The 19202-nt window shown below is 42.2% G+C and overlaps 1 protein-coding gene across 1 annotated transcript in view; it reads right to left on the bottom strand.

Annotated features, from left to right (window-relative positions):
• Positions 1–19178, bottom strand: part of Neur (E3 ubiquitin-protein ligase neur) — an 87361-nt gene extending 68183 nt beyond the window's left edge. Inside the window, exon 1 of the mRNA XM_076773823.1 lies at positions 19051–19178. Coding sequence (XP_076629938.1) covers positions 19051–19171 — 121 coding nt within the window. The 5' untranslated portion in view covers positions 19172–19178. The remainder of the gene's footprint in view (positions 1–19050) is intronic.
• Between the last annotated feature and the right edge of the window lie 24 nt (positions 19179–19202).

Here is a 19202-nt window from a genome sequence, read left to right as displayed (position 1 = left end):
CTTGTCCATGATCTCAGTTTTACGTCTTCCTGAGAAATAAAACTCCGAGTCCACTAAATAAACAATAACAGAAAAAAGAGTAGACTCCAGGAAGCAGTTGCATGTTAACAGCCCATATCGCGCCTAGAGAACGTATATGCATTTATAAAAGAGATCTAGATAATTGTAATACTAATTAGCAAATTGCCTATTCGCGTGAAGATGTACAGCTCTGACCTAAATAAATGAAAATTGCTCATTACTCCCCAGTCGGTGTAAGTTAAAAGGATAAGTAATCTATTTTTGGAGACTGAAGGTTCTCCAGAAGCCTTTTATAGAGTGTATGAATAAAAAATGATGGTACTGTTACACAGAAATAATTTTGCACTTGGCAATGGGGAACCATGTAATTTTTTTAAATTTCCTACGATCGCTTATTCTTATTACAATGACACGAATTATTCTCATTTGTATGTAAGACACGCGCGCGCTAGCCTTTATAATTGACTCGACGTTCGCTTTACGTTGCCTCGGTATATCAACAACGTATCCTTTGAAGTTCGTACGGTGAATAATTGTTGCACTCACGGAAGGACAATTTAAAAAATTACGTTCCTGGACATCTGTCCTCGCATCGAAATTATGCAATTAAAATTACAAGAGCGCCAATGCGCATGTGTAATGGAACCCGTGAATGCCGGAGGGAAAATTTCTCTGACGAGACGTCGCTGAAAATATTTTCAAATGGAATTTTAAATTGCGTTTCGAGTGAACACTATGAAACGGAAAAAACTACGAAAAGCTAATTTTTTAAATCACGAGACTCTGCTGTCGATGATTTCTTAGTTTGTTTAAAGTAGAGTCAAAAAATAATCTATAACTATCAAGTACAAAACTGGGGATTAATATAAAATTACGAAAAATTCAATGACCAAAAATCTTTTATCCTATCGTCGTTCGCTTCGATCTCGTTTTAAATTATTAAAAGGACTTTCCTGGTGAGAGAAAACGGTCCTGAATTAATTAATAACACGTAAAAATATAAAGAAATTACACGGTTCGTCCGAGATAATTTTATTAAGCGGTTGTTGCCAGGCGGAGGAGCTCTTCCCCGCAGTCAGGGAATGTCAGCTGCCTCCTGGGATCTCTCTCGGCGTGTACAAGCCAGACGCCATTGTTCGATCAACAATACTCAACCGAACCGCTCACAACATATCCCATTCATTTCATCCACCCACTTTATATTGCCCCCGTGCCCACCCCCGACACGGATAAGAGCGAAACAGGGGACAACGACAAGGATGAAGAAAACGCTATGTCCGTTCTGTCTGCGGAAGAAGCCGTCACCCTCTTCGACAAACCCTTCTTTTTTCACTGGTTTCTTCAGACTGTACGATGGGTTTATGGAACTCTCTGTTCGCGACATGTTTTTTTTACTTCTTCTGGTGAGCCTAGCACACGCGTTAGTTCGTCCGGCAATTCGGCGACAATTCTTCGCTGTAAAAGTTTAATTTATTTTACCGTTCCCTGTCGAATGGTAGAGACATTCTGTTCGGAATACATAGTAAAAGTTTTAAATTATATTAGAACAGAACTAACTGAGAAAGCGAAAATAAAACGTAAGAAATAAAAATATGTCTATCGAACGCTCGGACTATGAAGAAATCAGTGTCGACCTGGCATTGAAATCACCAGAATCGATCGTGTGATACTCTTGAAACAATTCAATTACTTATAAATACCAAGATCATTGACGCATTTAAATTCGATATTTATACAATATTGAATTTATTGATTCCATACGATGAAACAAAGCTTGACCCTTCGTAAGACTTGAATCGAAGTATATCACGGTCCAAAATTGTCTGTCCTCGAACAACAGGTGCCTCTTTCATATTGAACGTGGCCTACCTGAAGGTTGTCCTGCACCGTCTTCTTCTCTACCCAAAGATCCGAGAGAGGCCACGATGTCTTGTAATCTTTGTTCGAAAGAAGTAGCCGAAATCTGTAGACCACGTGCCACGGTGATCGTGGAGTCAGCGAAGCGGAAAAACCGAAGGCACGATCCTGAAATTTTTCAGGTAACAGGAGAGGTGCTCCTTTCGTAAGGTGGCTGGGGGCCACGAGAGTTGCCAGTCTCTCCTTTCTTTGGAATTCATCCTCTGTGAAGACTCTGAATCCCCGATATCGTTACAGATGACATATTATAGCCTCCGTGAGCAGCATTCCTCCTTTCAGGCGGGTGTTAAGGAAAGGGTAGAACTAGGTCAGTACTTTTCGTGAATAAGAAATCAACGACTGAATAACTTTAAAAGACACGGATACGTGTAGGATGGACCGACTTTCTGTATCTGCTCCAGAAAAGGTACGTTCAAAGGAGGCAAATTTCATCCTCCGGGGGTTGATTTAGAAATCTTCAAACGAGCGTTGGGATTAGTAGCACAGGGTGAATTGCGTGACGTAGCACGAGTCAGGAAAAATATTGCAAAAATTCTTGACGATGATTTGATGGTAAAAACGAATACACAGATTTTTTTTTGGTTTCACATTCAAATTCACATTCCATATGGCATTCTCCAGTATTGACGTCCAGAGCATCGTGCACGGATTCCAATTTTATGCGACAGAGGGTTAAAACCCAGTATCTAGATTCGATACAGCAGTCTTCTCGCCAATAACTTATGCTTCCGATGGCCAATTCGAACGAAACCGTCGATAGTCGCAAGACCATAAAATCAACGAATCGTTACCATCGATTGTCCCAATGTTTACGACTTTGGGGAACCAACAGCAGCCCAGAATGGACACTGGTCACTGGCAGAGTAGTGCACGAATTCTGAACGACCCAATTGTCTTCCCACCCCGCTTAACAAAGGAACAACTTGGCGATACGTGGTAAATCGTGTTAACGACGAGCATCGTCCTTTTTTTACGGGGAGGGGGAGGGCACGAATGCGATTTTTATCGCATTGGACAACACGTGGTCGCCCAGGATGGCCCCGTTAATAGAGCGGAAAGGAGGCCAGCCACGGACCCAACTCCGTTCTGGACAAAACCCAGGCACGCGCCGACGGAGTCAGCTGGTGATGATCGCCGAACGGTACCCATACGATGCTCGGCCGCGTTCGACAGCTTTTTATCGCGAAACAATATCGCGCGGCGTTTCGAAAACTTTGTTAGCGACTACCGACGAAGGGGGATAAAAGGTAAAAGGGATTCCAAGCGCGTGGCTGTCGAACAAAATCGAACGATCGATTGTAGGGAAGCAATTTTCAGGCAGAAATTGCGAGGAAACGTCTACATTGTAGATACACGTAAACACGCAAAGAAATAAATACGGTAAAAGCTATTGGCTGGCGTCGAGACATTTTTAAATACACACCCTCGAAAATGACACGTCGCCGCCATTGCGTCTTCGACTTTAAAGGTTCGTATCTCGAGAATGATTTATACAAGAGACAAAAATAGTGTTTTGAATATGTCCTCAATTAAAAAAATAATTAAAAAATTAAATCTTGAAAATGACTAGCAGTTGATTTTTAGAAGATTGCACCCCCTTAACACGATTAATTCTTACCCTACTCCTTTCGATCGCTTTAATCGATCATGCCATAAAATTTAAACAAATAGAGAAACGCATCGATCGATCCTCTTAAAAAGCCAAGAGGCACGGTTCAACGCTCCCCGACTTCTAAAATACACTTCAATCTCTCTCCTCTCCTGCATCTTTTTCTCGTCATCGTCATCATCGTCTTAAGTGTCTCCTACACCCCGCATTTATCCCCACCACAAGGGCCGTGCAGCCACGCGCCACTATGCTCCATTATCTTCCCGCCAACGGTCTTCCTTCTCGCTCTCGCTCCCTTCCCCTTCCCCTTCGTCTTTCCAACTCCCCTTTCTTTCACTCTGCAGTCCTTCTACCAAGTCTGAAATTTTCAACATCTGTCGAGCCTCCTACCACCCTTAATACGTTCACTTGGTAACAGCACCATCCCCGTCTCTCGGCTGCTTCCTGTGATCCCGAAATCCCAGGATCACCGAACTGGACGGAGAGGAACGGGGAGAACGTTACGGGGTCTCGTCTTCGCTCGACTTTAACCGGGGAATTCGTTACCCCGTCGAAGAGTTGCCTGGATCGTTGAATTATACATGGCACTTCGCGGGACCGAGCTGAACCAGGAAGCGGAGACAGGGAAATGCTGGTATTATCGATATCTGCCGGGTCGTGATCCGGCTGCGTTAAACAACCCTGCCAACTCACTGATTTCTAGGGAACTTCTTGAATTCGACGAACATGACGTCCGAACGCGAGGGTGAACGGAGCAACGGGGGACTGCGGTGCAATTCTTTTTGTTCGCGTTTCCCGTTGAATGGTCCATGCAACCAACAAAATAAATGACTAACGAACAATGTTCACGAGTCGAATCGAGCGTTAACCAAACAATTTATTCCAGACGAGTGTCTCAAAAATTTCCGGCCAGACTTCGTTGGCCAAGCACCGGGGGTCGTCGAGGGTCACCGAAAAGCAATTCAGCAGACTGTCAAGGCTCAGCTTCGCGAGGCAAAGCTCGAGCTTCATCAGCGCTCTCGTAGAATCGCAAACGCCGTTTGTTTTTCAAATCGTCCCGTGCAACTTTCCGAGGCATTATCATTTAATTGCTCGGCGTGTTTCTCTTCCGTGTACGCCACTGTTTGGACCTGTCAGGGGACCAGGAGGCAATTCGAGGACGTCGGTCGCGCCGGACCCGGGCACATCTGCCCATTCGTGGCAGGTGGCGACTTATCCGCTTCTCTCCTGCTTCTCGCTTCGTTCCTCTCGCTCGATCCTGCCATCCGCGTCCCTCTCGACGACCCGTACCAGCCGCGCGTCCTCCCTCTGTCCCTCTGGCACTCTTTAAGCGGACGAGCCACGCGACAATACCGCGGCAGGCGCGTGTCGGCGTTTCCCACCTTGGCGGGGAGAATGTCGTGTGCCTCGGTAAAACGCCCGAAGGGAGAGCGCGGCTTGTAATTATTAATCATTTAAATTACTTCGCGACCGTTCTTTTTTCATCAGTCGACGGCCAGTCAGGGTGAGGAAGAACGGGGAACGACGCTGTTTCAACTTCGTTCGTGTACCTACACGGTCGAGTTTTGAATCTGTCGCAAAAAAGCCCAACCGTTGCACATTGTGGCACCTTTCACGCAAGAGTTGCTTTCCGGGAGTCGTTAACTCTCGCGGCGAATCTAGATTCGGAAGAAATATGAGCATCGAATTCGAGGACGGAACGAATTTTATCCGCGGACGAACGCAACCTCGTGTGTCTACTTTGTGGCGATCGAAGTCGATAAAAACGCGCTGGGGAGCAGTCCTCGAAACTCAGGTAAAAATTTACGTCGCTAAATTTAATTTTTTGCAATCTAGCAACCCGTCTCGAGTTTGACTGTTTGGTTCCAAGTTTTTTTTTTACGCAATTTGAGGATCTCGAGCAAATATTTGGGCCGTGCTTAGTTTTCAAGACAATTTTCTTACAAATTTACTAGAATGAGATCGAGAAATGCCATCCCTTTCAAAGACCAAGTCCGGCAAAGGTGCCTTCATCTGCTGCTAATTTGTTAATCGTTGAATTTGCATGTCTTACGGACGAAGCCTTTGGAAATCGGAGGATCGCTATGGTAGGTCCTACGAACCTTTTAAAATGGTTACACACGTGACTAAAAAAGAGTTTGAAAATTGTCGAACGGAACGTTCCGCAGCTTCATAAAATTCTTATCAAACGGACGAGTTTGGGGAACACGGTGTCGACTGAAACCGAACATTAATTCCAAATAATATGTAAATACGCCCCTTATATTCCTCCCTGGCGTCTCTGTATTCGGGCATAAAAAATGTTCCAACGCCTAAATGGCACGGCGTCCCGCCGTTAACGAGGAATTCGCGAATATTTTCGAAGGTGTGCATAAATTTCTCATTATTGCCGAAATAAACTAATCGCATTTCCCATAAACGATAAACGAAGACGATTCCAGCGCGTGTCCGCGTTCGCATGTCTTTTATTGCATCGGGGCTCGCGTAGCCTGCGCATCGTCATTACGAGCTTGACAAACAGGTGGTTGAAAAACCATTTCTCTTTGAGTCATTCGAAGTATGTGTTCGAGCACCGACTGAGAGGCTCGGAGCGACATGGTTCATATTTACAACGAGGCAGGTGACGATCAATTTTCCGTTGGGCAACAATGATAATTTTTGGGGTTGCACAAGTTGCAACGATGGGATCGATACGGTGAATCCCCCTTCAAATGTCATAATTTTTCTCTCATAATGCCACTAAGTTATCCCCCACCACTCCCTCGGGTTTCTGATGTTATCTTTCATATTCATTTCGGTTTTTGGCTTTTGGTTAATTTACATTACATCGACTTCTGTAAAATATGTAAATCGATCGGTAAAAGACTCTCTGATCTTGCCACGCTTCCGTTTCATTGTAAAATATTATTCTCTTCTCAATTCTATCGCGTCGCTTATAAGATATTATTAACTTTAAATTCATGTACGTTGTCTGAGCGGGTTTTTAATTAAATTTAATTTCGATTCGCTTCCTTACATCGAATTTGCAACATTATTAAAATTTTTTGCATAATTGTGCTACACGCGCGATATTATTAAGCGGTGAAAGTATTGATAATTGTACACTGTGTATATTTTGCGTACCGACTACACGCGCTGTCCACTTTCTCAAAAGTTGCAATTGAAATTAATGTTTTCTGCCCAAAACGAGTATATTCGGGCATCGCGATACGTGTCGTCGCATCAAACATCCGCTCGAAATTTATGGAATAAACGATCCGATAAACGGCGATGCGGGATAATTATTGCGGAACGCGCAGCGATGAATTCTTGCGGATGATACAGCGTACACGTTACGTAAGGAACCATAATTCACGTATGAATCGATAAAACTGTTTTTTTGCACCAAGCAGCGGCTTATTATAATAATTTCAGATGACATCATTTGTCACTGTTAGTGCAACTTGTTTCTTTGGTGGTGTAATAGCAGATAGTCGTAAAAATATTACTAGTAAATATTTGAATATGTAGAATTAGGTTAAGTTAATTTTGCCGATGTTTATATATTATAATAGTTTACCAAATAATAGCAGAAACATCTTCATCAATTAACCCCAAACTTATCAGGCTCCAACATTTGTGAAACCATAATGGCAGCTTGTGTCATCTACTAAATTAATAGTTACAATTTATAACAAAAGAGAGCATTACAGTGTCCTGCTATAAATTTAAATCAAAGTTTTTATGTTGTACCAAAGATAGGCTTCATCGATGCGTGGATTCTGTTCGCAATAAGAAAGAAAGAGTTCCCGAAAGGACGATCTCGATTCACGAAGAGCCTGAAATTCGCAAAATCGTGGACGTGCAGTCCATAATGGCAAATTGCTGGCGTTTTCCTGCCCCGAGTCCGCAAAGTGTTCGCCACGGAGCCTTTTCGTAAGCCGGCTGCCAGAACGGACCCTCGTTCGCTTGTTTCCTGAGGAGAGAAAGAAGCAGCGGCGAATCCTTATTATTGCCGAGTGAATGCGAAATCCAACGCGATGTAGGCCGATGCACCCTTTCGCGGCACAATGTGCAGACGTCCACCGGGCCGCCATGCTCCCTCCACGACGCACATCGTCATCCTCTCGTTCTTTACTTTCTCGACGGACAATACCAGAAACGATCGGCCAGTCTGCGAGCATACGGGCGCTATACAACCAACTCACGGCGACAGATACAATTTTCTAAACTCTATCGAACCCTTTATTGCCCACGGCAGCTGATCCAGCCTGATTGATCTCGATCACTGTAACGATATGCGTAATGAGAGTTCAATGAACGGGAACGAACGGTATAATTATCGCGAAAAGCCATTTTTACGCGACAGATCGATCGAAGCGATCGAGATTTCGATTTCTTCAGACTCGGGGTGAACAACTCTTTTAGAAATTTACCCCCATAAAACGACAATTTTTATTTTTATTTTATGACCACAATATAAATGCTCATAGAAACATTAATCTCTCAGTTTTTTATTTATATCCTGAAGAAATAATGCACTGTCAATCTGACTGAAATTGAATTTTGTAAAAAGATATTAATTTGTTTAGGTAATGCCTCTTTGCAATTTTAACACAATCGATTGCACATAAGGTGGGCGGACTCGTGAGGAATCTGTGAAACGACACATCTGGCCTTCCAATGCTTAAAGACTCTCCACCCTTGCTCTAATACACACTGAACGATAGTCATTTTCAATTCGGTGTTAGTAGAATCTGACACAGTATAATTATCGATAGAAATATTTTCGAGTTGTTTATTAAAAATATCACGATTTAAAAAGTACCGAAAGTTAAGGTAAGCTATAAATATATTTAAAATTTTTCACTCACCAAAAGAAAGTGTTAAATTTATCGATTTTACGTAAATTATAATTATTTTATGTAACGACAAAGCATAACAAAGCAACAAATAACTTTTTCATTAATCTTGTTCCATTTATTTAAATATAATAAATTTGTATTCGCGGTAAATTTCCTACGTTGTTGAGATTAAACAATAATACAAATAAAAAAGCAGATGTGCCGGTGGTATCTGGTATTCCGATAAATTTGAAACGAGCGAGATCCAAATTTATTAGTGAAGTTTTTTGAAACATTTTAAGAGTTTTTTAGTTCGAATAATATTCGAAGCGATAGAAAGCTTTCACCATGTGCCCGAGGCGATACTAAAGCTTTTATCACTAAAGCCTGCGAAGCAAGTAAAGATTTGTTTTATTGTATTTGATATTCCAAGTGTGAATATCCCGTACGCGACCACATAAAGGGTGGTAATCCATCTGACAACAACGATCAAGGGGTTAATTCCGGCCATTAGTGCTACGTCTGAAGAGCAAGTGCTGCGTTTCCCACTGTTTGTTCCAACAACTTTGGTGATTCGATGAGTTATGACGTTTCTAATAAACGAATGTATCGAATCGAGCCGTGCAACCCTTCTCGGGAGGGTGAAACTTCCGAAAAAAATGCCGCAAAAAGTGTAGAAAAACTGACCGGACCCCGATGCGTTCGACGCATCTGCGCTCGAGTCTAATAAAAACACAAATCAACGATAAATTTCATTCGTACCGTACTATGCTTGAATAAATCAAGTACAGGGATGAAACAAAATAGTCTACAACCCTGTATAGTGATATGTTCACTGATCACAACGTCAATGCAAACCGTAACATTTATTTTCGTCGTGAAACTGCTATAAGAATTAGAATTTGAATATTTCGCTGTGAATTTGGCGCGCAGCGATTTCGTTGTTCGTTATTCGAATAAAATTTTGCCCATCTCCGGGGCTAACTAGCGGAAAGCACCGAGTCCCGGGAAAAGGGAAAAGGGTTGTGCAACATCCAGAGGGTGTCCTTTACCGCTTCTTCCGAACGGATCGATGCCACGTCGGCTCCAAGTTCGGGACGAGGCAAAAAGCTTTTATTCTCGCTCGCGATTAATTATGCGAGCTCACCCTTGGCCGCAATTAAACCGAGTTTCCAGAGAGTTCGGGGCGCGTAAATGTCAGGGTCGACGCACGCCGCGGAAGGGGTTGCGGGCCTCAAAACGCACCGGGGGGGCGGCCGAAAGAAAGCAAAATAGCATTGCGAGAGACTTTTATCCCTCGTTAAGGGAGAACGACGGTAACCCTCGCAATTATAGGAACCACCCTTCGACAAACTTGTCGGGGGAGGGCGGGAGAAGCGGCGAGCCCTTCGAGAGAAATTTGTACGCCGACAAAAACCGGGGAATCGAGCGAGCCACCCCGCGCTATCAAAGGGTTCAGACGCACGTTTTTGTCTGAACGGAGACGCAGCTTTTCTCGCGCGGCATTCACCGCGAAAAATAATCGCGAACTTCATTAACGAGCTCCTGCGTTGTCGCAGGGTTATTGTTTTCGGATGATTTTTTTTTTACGGTCGAAGTTGCGCGGAAAAATTTTCTTCGTTCGAATCGGATGGAAAGTATGGAATACAAGACCGTCGAAAATGTGGGGGAAGACTCGAAACTGAAAGCAACAGTCATAGGTTGTCAGTTTGTAAAGAGTCGCCCCAAAAATCATCCCTTTGGAATTGAATTTTGGTTTAAATGGGTTCGCGTAACGAGACGTTAATCATCGAGACATAATAATATAATTATTTCAAGTTCAATGTGTTGTAGAAATATTAAATCAGCTTTAATTTCACGATAGAAAGTTCTGTAAGATCCACGGTATTTCTATTTGCACGGCACATTTCGCACGAAATTCTAGAAAGTAATTTGTTCGATTGTTTTCTTTGAAGCTATTCTGAGACTCCCTAGGTCAACGAATAAAATGGGTATCCCGCATTCCCACCCCTTCTTCCAAAGCAGTATTTCTCAACCTTTTTTGGCTCGTGGCTTCTGAGTTTTATTTATCGCTGTGCCCCACACCTATCGCGATTGCTTTGCATTGGTAAATACCGGTACCACTCAAAAGTCGTAGCTTCCCACTCTTTACCGTACCGTTTTCCTTCGTCGAATAACTGAGAAGACAGAATTCAGACAAAATCAGATTGAAAAGTGTCAAGAAATTACAAGGACGATACGTTTGGATATTAAAAATTCGAAAATTCTGAAATTTCAAAAAACCAAAAGACAATGATCGGGAACAAGTGGCGCGTTTGTACGTTTCCGCAACCATTAGAAGCGGAAACCGCAAGGAAGACAGCCGCGAACGCGGGTACACAGCGGTGGGGAGGGGCGGTTCCTAAACCGTCGTTCCCTCTTAAAATTAATCCGCGAGAGTTGCAAATAGCCTCTTTGACGAGCGGCCAATTCTCTCGCGCGAATCGCGTGGATGCCGCTCTCTGCGTAGTTTCGCCTATTCTAACGAGGAGAAGACAGAGAAAAGGAAACGAGAAGAAAGAAACGCAGATGGGACGAGATTCGCAGTGGTATAGAATCGATTTTTAGCAAACCGAAACGAGATTTTTTCCTTTCTTCGAAATTCCTCCGACGACGATTCAGAAATAATTTGTGAAGATTTCTATCGATTCTATATTTCACCTTCCTGTACGAAAATTTGTTTAAAAAAAGACAAAACTCTCTTGCGTAAAATTTAATTGTAAGATTCGTTCGGAAAATTTTTCAAAATTCTTACAAATACCAAATATATTCAATTTTCTATGAAATAACGATAAGCACATCCTACTGCCAATAATAAATTTCATTTCAAATAAAGCTCACTCCGATTATGATTTCAAACAATTTTTCGATCAGAATCAACTAGGATTTATTGTCCATTTTGAAGTATCTCACTCTTCGATGGAAATTTCTATTTTCTTTCGATCTCTAATGAATAAAATGATGTGAAATTGTTCTCAGTTCGAAGTTTCTAACCCGGATGGCAATTTTTCTCGTTTCAGGGAGCGCGATCGTGGGTGGTAAAAAGCTGATCCTATACCAATGTTGACGCAGAGAAGACGGAAACCTGGCTTCGACGGCGAAGCGTCACCGAAGACGGGGGCCCGACGAGAGTAGACGCAGTTCGCGCCCCGTGGCACGAGTGGAACCTTTTCCGATTGACGTCATAGACGCACTCTTTTGCCCTTTTTTCCCTCCCCCTTTCGTCCTCGCTGGCAGCCCGTCTCGCCCCCGTTGCCCCACCGTCCGGCGTGCAACGGGTTAAGAATACAGCGTGGCGGGATTACTTTCGGCCCGTGTGTTGCAACGTTCTGCACTGGGAATAGCCAGTGGCCAGGGCTGAATTAACGGCCGCTATCGAGACTATATATCTCTGTTTTGTACCGTCGTCCAGCGAATTCGCCGCTTTTAGGGATGGGATCAAGTTCAATACGTGCGTTCCTCCCTCAAACAACGCGATTTTTTTTTTAAATAAATTTTGGGCCAGAAAAGAAGGGTCTCTCGGCTTGTTTCTAGCCTCGAGAAAATTGGAAACATAAACTGTATATAATTTATTATCAACAACGGTATTAAAATAAATGAAAAACAATATTCTCTGAAAAGTGCAAACAAGGCACATTACAATAAAAATAAAAGTCACAGCTGGATGCATCCAGCAGTCACGTCGACACTAAACAGTTGACGAATAAAACATAGCAATTTTATATATTTTATTTCTTATTAATAAATTGTATTACTATATACCCATAGTTGTGTTTATTAAAAATTAAAAACAAATTTTTAAGAAAAATCAACAGGGAGCATGTGCTGAAAAAAAAAATTTCAAATCGTCCTAAAAAAATTATTTTTGGTTGCAGGGGTCAAATACAAGCATTTTTTGTCAATAGACATATCCCCGAAATTCTACGCGCTTTCAAGAAAAAAATTCCTTACCGAAAATCTAATTTCTGGCCAGAAATGTCTGCCCGAATTTTCATGCGAATCTTTAAAATGTCATAACTTTTGAACGGATTGGACGATTTTAATGTTTAAAAAAGCAAACTACGCGTATTTTGGTGGAGAATATGTACAAATCGCAAAAATATTTGAAAAGTTGGTCCCTGACCTCTCAAAATGAGAAAAACCCCATAAAAATGGTCCAATTTTCAAACAGCCATAACTCCTACAATTGTGAATATATTTCAATGAAACTTTTTTCCGAAGTAGAGCTCATGGGTACCTACAAAAAAGTATTAGACAACTTTTCTGTAAGGCGTCAAACAAAATTACTAAAAATGAAAAAGGAAGTTTTAAGAAAAATCGACAGGGGGTAGGTGCCTAAATTTTTCGACGAAAAAAAAAATTTTTAATTAATTCTAAAAAAATTATTTTCGGTTCCGGGGGTCAATTGCAATCATTTTTGGTGAATAGACATCCCCCCGAAATCGTATCCACTTTTTAGAAAAAAATTCGAGAAGGTGTGAAATTTTTCGACAAAATTAAAAAATTTCAAATCGTTCTAAAAAAATTATTTTCGGTTGCAGGGGTCAATTATAACCATTTTTGATCATTACACATACCCCCGACATCCTACGCATTTTCGAGAAAAAAATTCTCCGAAAATGTAATCTTTCTGTGATTCCACTTCCTGCTTCAATGAAACGAAGGAAATGCAATCGAAGTCACAAAAAGCTTTAAAAGTACAGAAGGTACGAATTCAGGGTTCGAGCATACTCGTAAGGGGCTTGATCCCATCGCTAGCAGCTTTTCGATATTCTTTTCCCTCACCACGGACCCTTTCCGTCTCCCTCGCGTTCGTGTTTCATTTCGATCCGCACGGTTTTTTTCAATTCCGCGCACTGCCTTCGTTCCCGCCGCTTCCGGGAGCACCTTCTGCCCTTCTTTTGCAGGATTAGTATCGCGTCATAAAAATGGGGAAAATTCAGACAAATATTGCAATCGTGATTCGAACCGTCGAAACGGGCTGCAGTTACGACTTTTCTCGACGCGAGAGTCGTAACGTGTATAGGAATTCTCGTACGGATTTATCTTACAACGCTACATAAATATTAAAACACTTGATCGAAACGTTGCCAACCTTCGTATAAAAACGTAATCTTTCTGGGATTATTAAACTACCATGGATTTAGAGACTGAAATCTACCTTTTGTGACGACTACTGTAAAACTTGGTATAATATTTTTGTTCGCCATTTTATTTCACTTCGAACGAGGACTCTTACTCCGTATGGAATAATATTGAACAAACGATGGAAATTTATTATAGAACATTACTTATTTCCTTTAGTATTTTATAAGTAAATAAATTTCTCATTTATTCAACGTTTTTTTATTCGACAAGCATTTCTCGATATGAATTGTTACTTTCTCTTTAGTTTTCGAAATTCCATGATTCGAAAGCACCGTATATCGGTGCACGTAAGTAACAAGGGGCGTTGTACGATGCTCACGGAACCAATTCATGTAAATTTCAGAGTACGGAAAATGCCCTCGAACGCGATATCAAGGAAAGTCAACACTCGCGTTAAGGAAAGCAAACATCGAACGGAAGGAGGCGTCTGCTCAGAGGACGCTGGCCTATATGAACACGGAAATACGGTATGTTGGCATATGCATAGCTGAACCACGTGTCGCGTACACTCTTGTCGGTTTTCCTATACGCGATAGTTGCTCACGCGTGCGCGTATCTTGACGCGATAGATATTTTTAGGGTGCAGACGGGAGTTCCTTACCACCTATATATCCGTCTTTTAATTTCATGCGTGTTCCAATTAAGTGGCGTGGGAGACGACAATTAACATGTACATGCACGACGACCGACGTCTACGCTTCGAAAATAGTGATCTTGAACCTATATTTGTTCGCAGTCGTTAAGTTTTATACAGTCCTTGGGGCTCTCCCAATGAGTAATGCAGGATTCGCGACAATATCTTGCGTATCTACAGCATGTTTCAACAGTCTTCTACACTGAGTTCTTACTATTATAATTTACGTTTAATACTGTTGAACATAGCCATCTTTGAACATTACTTTTTTATTTCAAGTACTTCATGTTAGGACCTATTTGCCATCCAAAATCTTCACTGAGCTATCAATCTCTATCATAGATGCAGCAAGTTGCATATTTTCCTTTGAAACCAAACGTTTTTACAGAGCAGAATTCAAAAGTCCAACGATCCCTTCTCCAACCACACCCAACTCAAATTTCCCAGACGTTCCACGCGACTTGTCCGCTTTTCTCGCATTCTGTTTGCGGTTTCCACGTTTTCATCGATCCTAACATGTCCCCGACGCTACCTGATCGCGTCCTGATCCTTCTGTCCAGCCAGACAAAGGGACGTCGAAAGCTCCTTTCGATTTGCGTCACCGACTCGCGCGACAACGGGATCTCTTTTCTCTTCGACGTGGAAACGCGATCGGGACGATCCAAATCGCAACTATGGTTTTTAAAATTTTCCTCCAGGTACGAGTCGCACAAAGAACGCTTTAAAGGCGAGTCATTGTGCGACTCACCCCCGTCGAAGTTCGAGCTGGAGTCGAGAGATCAGCTGGACCGAGTCGCGTGGGAGGATCGCGCGACAAAGATTTATAGATCGTCTTTCTCCGTTGGAAATCCCTCGTCGAGGGACTCCCGGCGAATCTGGGAAACTCGTAGCGTAAACAAGCGATCAAGCACGCTCATAATGATGTTTCCGAAGCGAAGTTTGTATATGTATAGTGCTCCTGAAATATGCAAGGGTGTTGAATACGTTCGTGATGAGGATGGACGAAACAGGAAGCACTTGGAACTTGGGAAGTGTCCTTAACTGTTTCTCGTTTAATGAAAATCTCAACTTGAAAATGTTATTGTTCGATGAATAAACGACCTCTTTTATTGTTAGAATAAAATAGTGTCCATTTTCATCCTAAACTATTGTTACAAAAATTGTTAACTTTGTTATAGGTTCACGCTTTTACTATCAATTACTTTGACGACGATTTTATTATTAAAAAAATTTATTATCGTGTATAAGTTTACTTCGATGGTACTTAAAGTTCTCGTCTCAAGATTTGGTTCGAAGGAATCCACAATGAAAATTTAAATAAACTCTTTCTACGTGTACTTTAATAAAGAAAAATTAAAATGAGCCTCGGCGATTAAAAATCCGGACAATTTCATATTTTCGTGGGTAGAATCGGTCTTGAAGTATTTACAGGCGTTAGGTAAACACGCTGTGTATGAAAGTCGAGGCGCAAATGGGTTAATGAAGTCTCCGATACGGTCGAAATAGTAAATGAAAATGCAGGAACCGGGTAAAGAAAGAAGAAACGTCGTGGTTGAGCGAGGGTTTGGCTGGCCGGCGAGCATAATCAATATCACCTTTGCAACGGGTCTGACTAATTACCAGCGGAAACGGCGACGGGGTCAAAGGTAAGACTTCCGGGGAGCGACGAGGAAGGCTCGTAGACGATGCAGCGACTGGGGTTCAGGGCAGCGACCCAGTTCTCATATGTATTTATACCAGAGGATGCTATGCCGGCTGCGTGTGGCCATTTTGGAGAGACGAAAAGAGACGGAGGGACTGGCGAGCCAAGGAAAGAGAGAGACATCGGGAAAAGAGAACCGTCTCGTGCGTCACGAGACGCGCCACGGGGGCTAATGAATCTGGAAATTTAATTTCGACCGTGCGGGAAAACCGATGTACCCGGTGACAGTTTTGCGCGGAAAGCGTTGGCACGAACCGAACTTGTCACCGTGAGATTATTTAAGGAAAGATCAGAAATACAACGATACCTCGTTAACTGATCGCTGATCGAGTCTGATTCCGTTCAGTTATCGGAGGAATCGTTTTCTACCAGAGATCAACCGTTTTAATAATTCTCTGACGCACGGTTTTATAAATTCTACCTGCAAGATTCTTCTTCGAAGCCAATAAACGTTTTAAACATCATTTTATTTGCAATGATTCTATCATAAAATTCTCCCGAGCGAGGAAATATTCTGAGGCGCCTTTTACTATCGAAAGGAGGTCCAGTTCCCGAGGACCTTATCGCGTAATTCTATTTACGTTTCAATTCCGCAAGGCGTTAACGAGAATTCCGCTTAACGATAAGCAAAGATTTTCCGTATACTCGCCAGCGGGCAAAGTTCAAAAGCTGTTCGAGCAAAATTAAATGCGGACAGAAGTTCCAGAAACTTGGTTATTAACTATCAGAAGAAGTTGCGCAGCCAGCCGTCGTACCAAGAAGTTCAGGGAACCGAGTAAAAAGTTTAGTCGAGATTTATGACCGATGGCGTATTTATGTCGCTTTTTACATCGTGCTCGTAGAAAATTTAATGAAACTCCAAATTATGTGCGATACAACGTTTTTCAGACTTCCGATCGTACATTGCAATCACGATTGCTGTTACTTTAAAAATGAGAGATGTACAATACGATACGTAAAGGGGGCTTGTCTCGAGGAACGATATTTCGAATAACGCCTCAATTGCGGTTTGGAGATTGCGAGAATCGAGTTAATCGATGGTGAAAAAAAAGCAGAATTTGTTTGCGTGACGTCGATTAGATAATGGAAGGGACTCGTTGGCTACCGCAGCAGGATTTCTGTGGACCTGCAGTCGCGGTTTTACGGTTCCGAATCCCGAGCCGTGTGTCTGCCATATGACAATAACATCTGTGGCCCATGCCAAGGTACACGTACCTGCGCCGCGTTTACCACGGACCATCTTGCAAGCCCGCCGGTACGAAACGAAATCGAAAGGTGTTCCTCGCCCGGAGGACGCGGCGGCGAGAAATGCAGCTGGCAAAATATTTGTACGGAAGGAAACGGTCTCGTTCACGAATTGCGGACCGATGTATCGTTTCCTAATTAATTGCCGGCGACTGGCTCGTTCGTTTGCCAGAAACGTTCTCGAATTTCGACCGATCGTCCCTGGACAGAACGCAAACAGAAACGGTATACATATACCTCTACCGCCATCGACTTAGGAAGCAAGTTCACTCGACAACGAATTTATTTTTATTTTATTATCATCTCCGAGAAATTTTGCGATTTTCACGCTGAAAAAAAATTTATAAATATCTTGTTCTGTAAAGTTAACTATTTTGTATCTTGAATTGTAAATTTTCTAATATTTTGAATTTGCAGTGTATTCTATACTTTGCCTGTTCGCCATATGTTTTCTTGTGTTTGTTTATCTCCTTATAAATACTGGGATAATTGAACGAAGGAGCGAAAACTTCCTTTCTTTAAGGAAGATGCTTTATTTGAGGAGGAAGAAACGTTTGGAACATCTGTTTTTACGCAAACGATCACTCGGACTTCTTTTTCAACAAGTTAAGATATTTGTTGTTCAATTAACACAAATACTGAGGACTCTATAAAAAATATAATAAATCAATGGATGAAACTATAAATTAAGAATAGTAGTTTTAAACTATACTTGTATACTTGACTAGAATTAGTAAGAAAAAAGTAAAAGTATTTAATCCTTTTCCTATTTAATTGAATAATTATTTTCCAAAATACCAATTATTTCGTTAACTATAATATGTTTAACATTTAATTACGTTTTTTATAACCTTATCAAAATACTGTAATTCCATTTTTACCGACTATGTAGCTACACGTGTGACAGATGTCGCCTACGTACAATCACTCGTACGAACACATGTCGGTAAGAAAGAAAAGTATACATGTTACCAGAAACTAAAAACTAAATATTAATTTCAACCATTTAGCAATGCAAGCGATAACAACGACAATAAAGCATAGTTTATCAAATTGACTCAATTCCTTTCATTTTATAACAAAGTTTGAATAATCTAATATTAAATTCTGACGCATAGAAACGTTGTTATACATAGTTCTGCAATCGACATCGATGTTCTGTCAAAAACCGTAAGCGATAGGAACCCACAGATGACACTCATTAACCCGGTAACAAAAACAAAATACTACGAAAATTACGTAAAAAGTTAGATATTTTGTCACGACTGGAACAATTTTAACGGACGAAAAATAATGGAAATCACATGGCACATATCCAGCAACGTAGACGATAGAATTCGAACGTTTCGAACAGCAATGATAGAATCGAAAGCTTCCGGCCGATCGGCTCGGTTCAAAAACAAAAAGGGGGGAAAAAAGGACAGAAACGCCACGGCGATAACGATCGTTTTGCGCAGATTCGACCACTGCGGCAGGAAAATCGAGGGTCGATGACGGGCTAAAGAAAAACGGTCGAATTATTGAAATTAACCATCGAACGGGGGAACGTAACCAGTACCGGGAGCGAGAACCGCCGAGCCGTGGATGCGGTGAACGGAATTGAGGGAAACGATACCACGATTGCCATTAACATCGATGTACCCATCGACATAACCTCAAAACCGATTCGACTTGACGAGCGTCGCGGTAGAAAGTCCCGTTTGTTTCGTCGAAAACACGGCCACATCGAGAAGGTTCTCGTCCCAGACGACGCAATGCCACGAAAAAAGTCAACGAAACTTGCGCAGGAGCTGGCAGCAAAGTCAAGAGCCCTCGCAGTTGACACATGTCAAGCGTGCAGTGCGACTCGAAAAAACGTCGGGACGGCCGACAACACGCAATTACGAATACGGATGTAAAAATCGACACTCACCGCTGTGTCCGGTGTTGCTCGACGACTGGCCCAGGCCCATTATTCTCGAGCCGAGGCGTCGGTAGGCACGAGATAAAACACTCAGTGGTCGCAACGGGTTCACATCAAAAACCGGACGCATGAGTGCGCGAAAGACCGACACAGTTTTCGAA

The sequence above is a fragment of the Colletes latitarsis genome, chromosome 10 (genome assembly GCF_051014445.1).
Source record: "Colletes latitarsis isolate SP2378_abdomen chromosome 10, iyColLati1, whole genome shotgun sequence".
In the NCBI taxonomy this organism is placed as follows: domain Eukaryota; kingdom Metazoa; phylum Arthropoda; class Insecta; order Hymenoptera; family Colletidae; genus Colletes; species Colletes latitarsis.
This window is presented reverse-complemented; position numbering and strand designations above follow the sequence as displayed.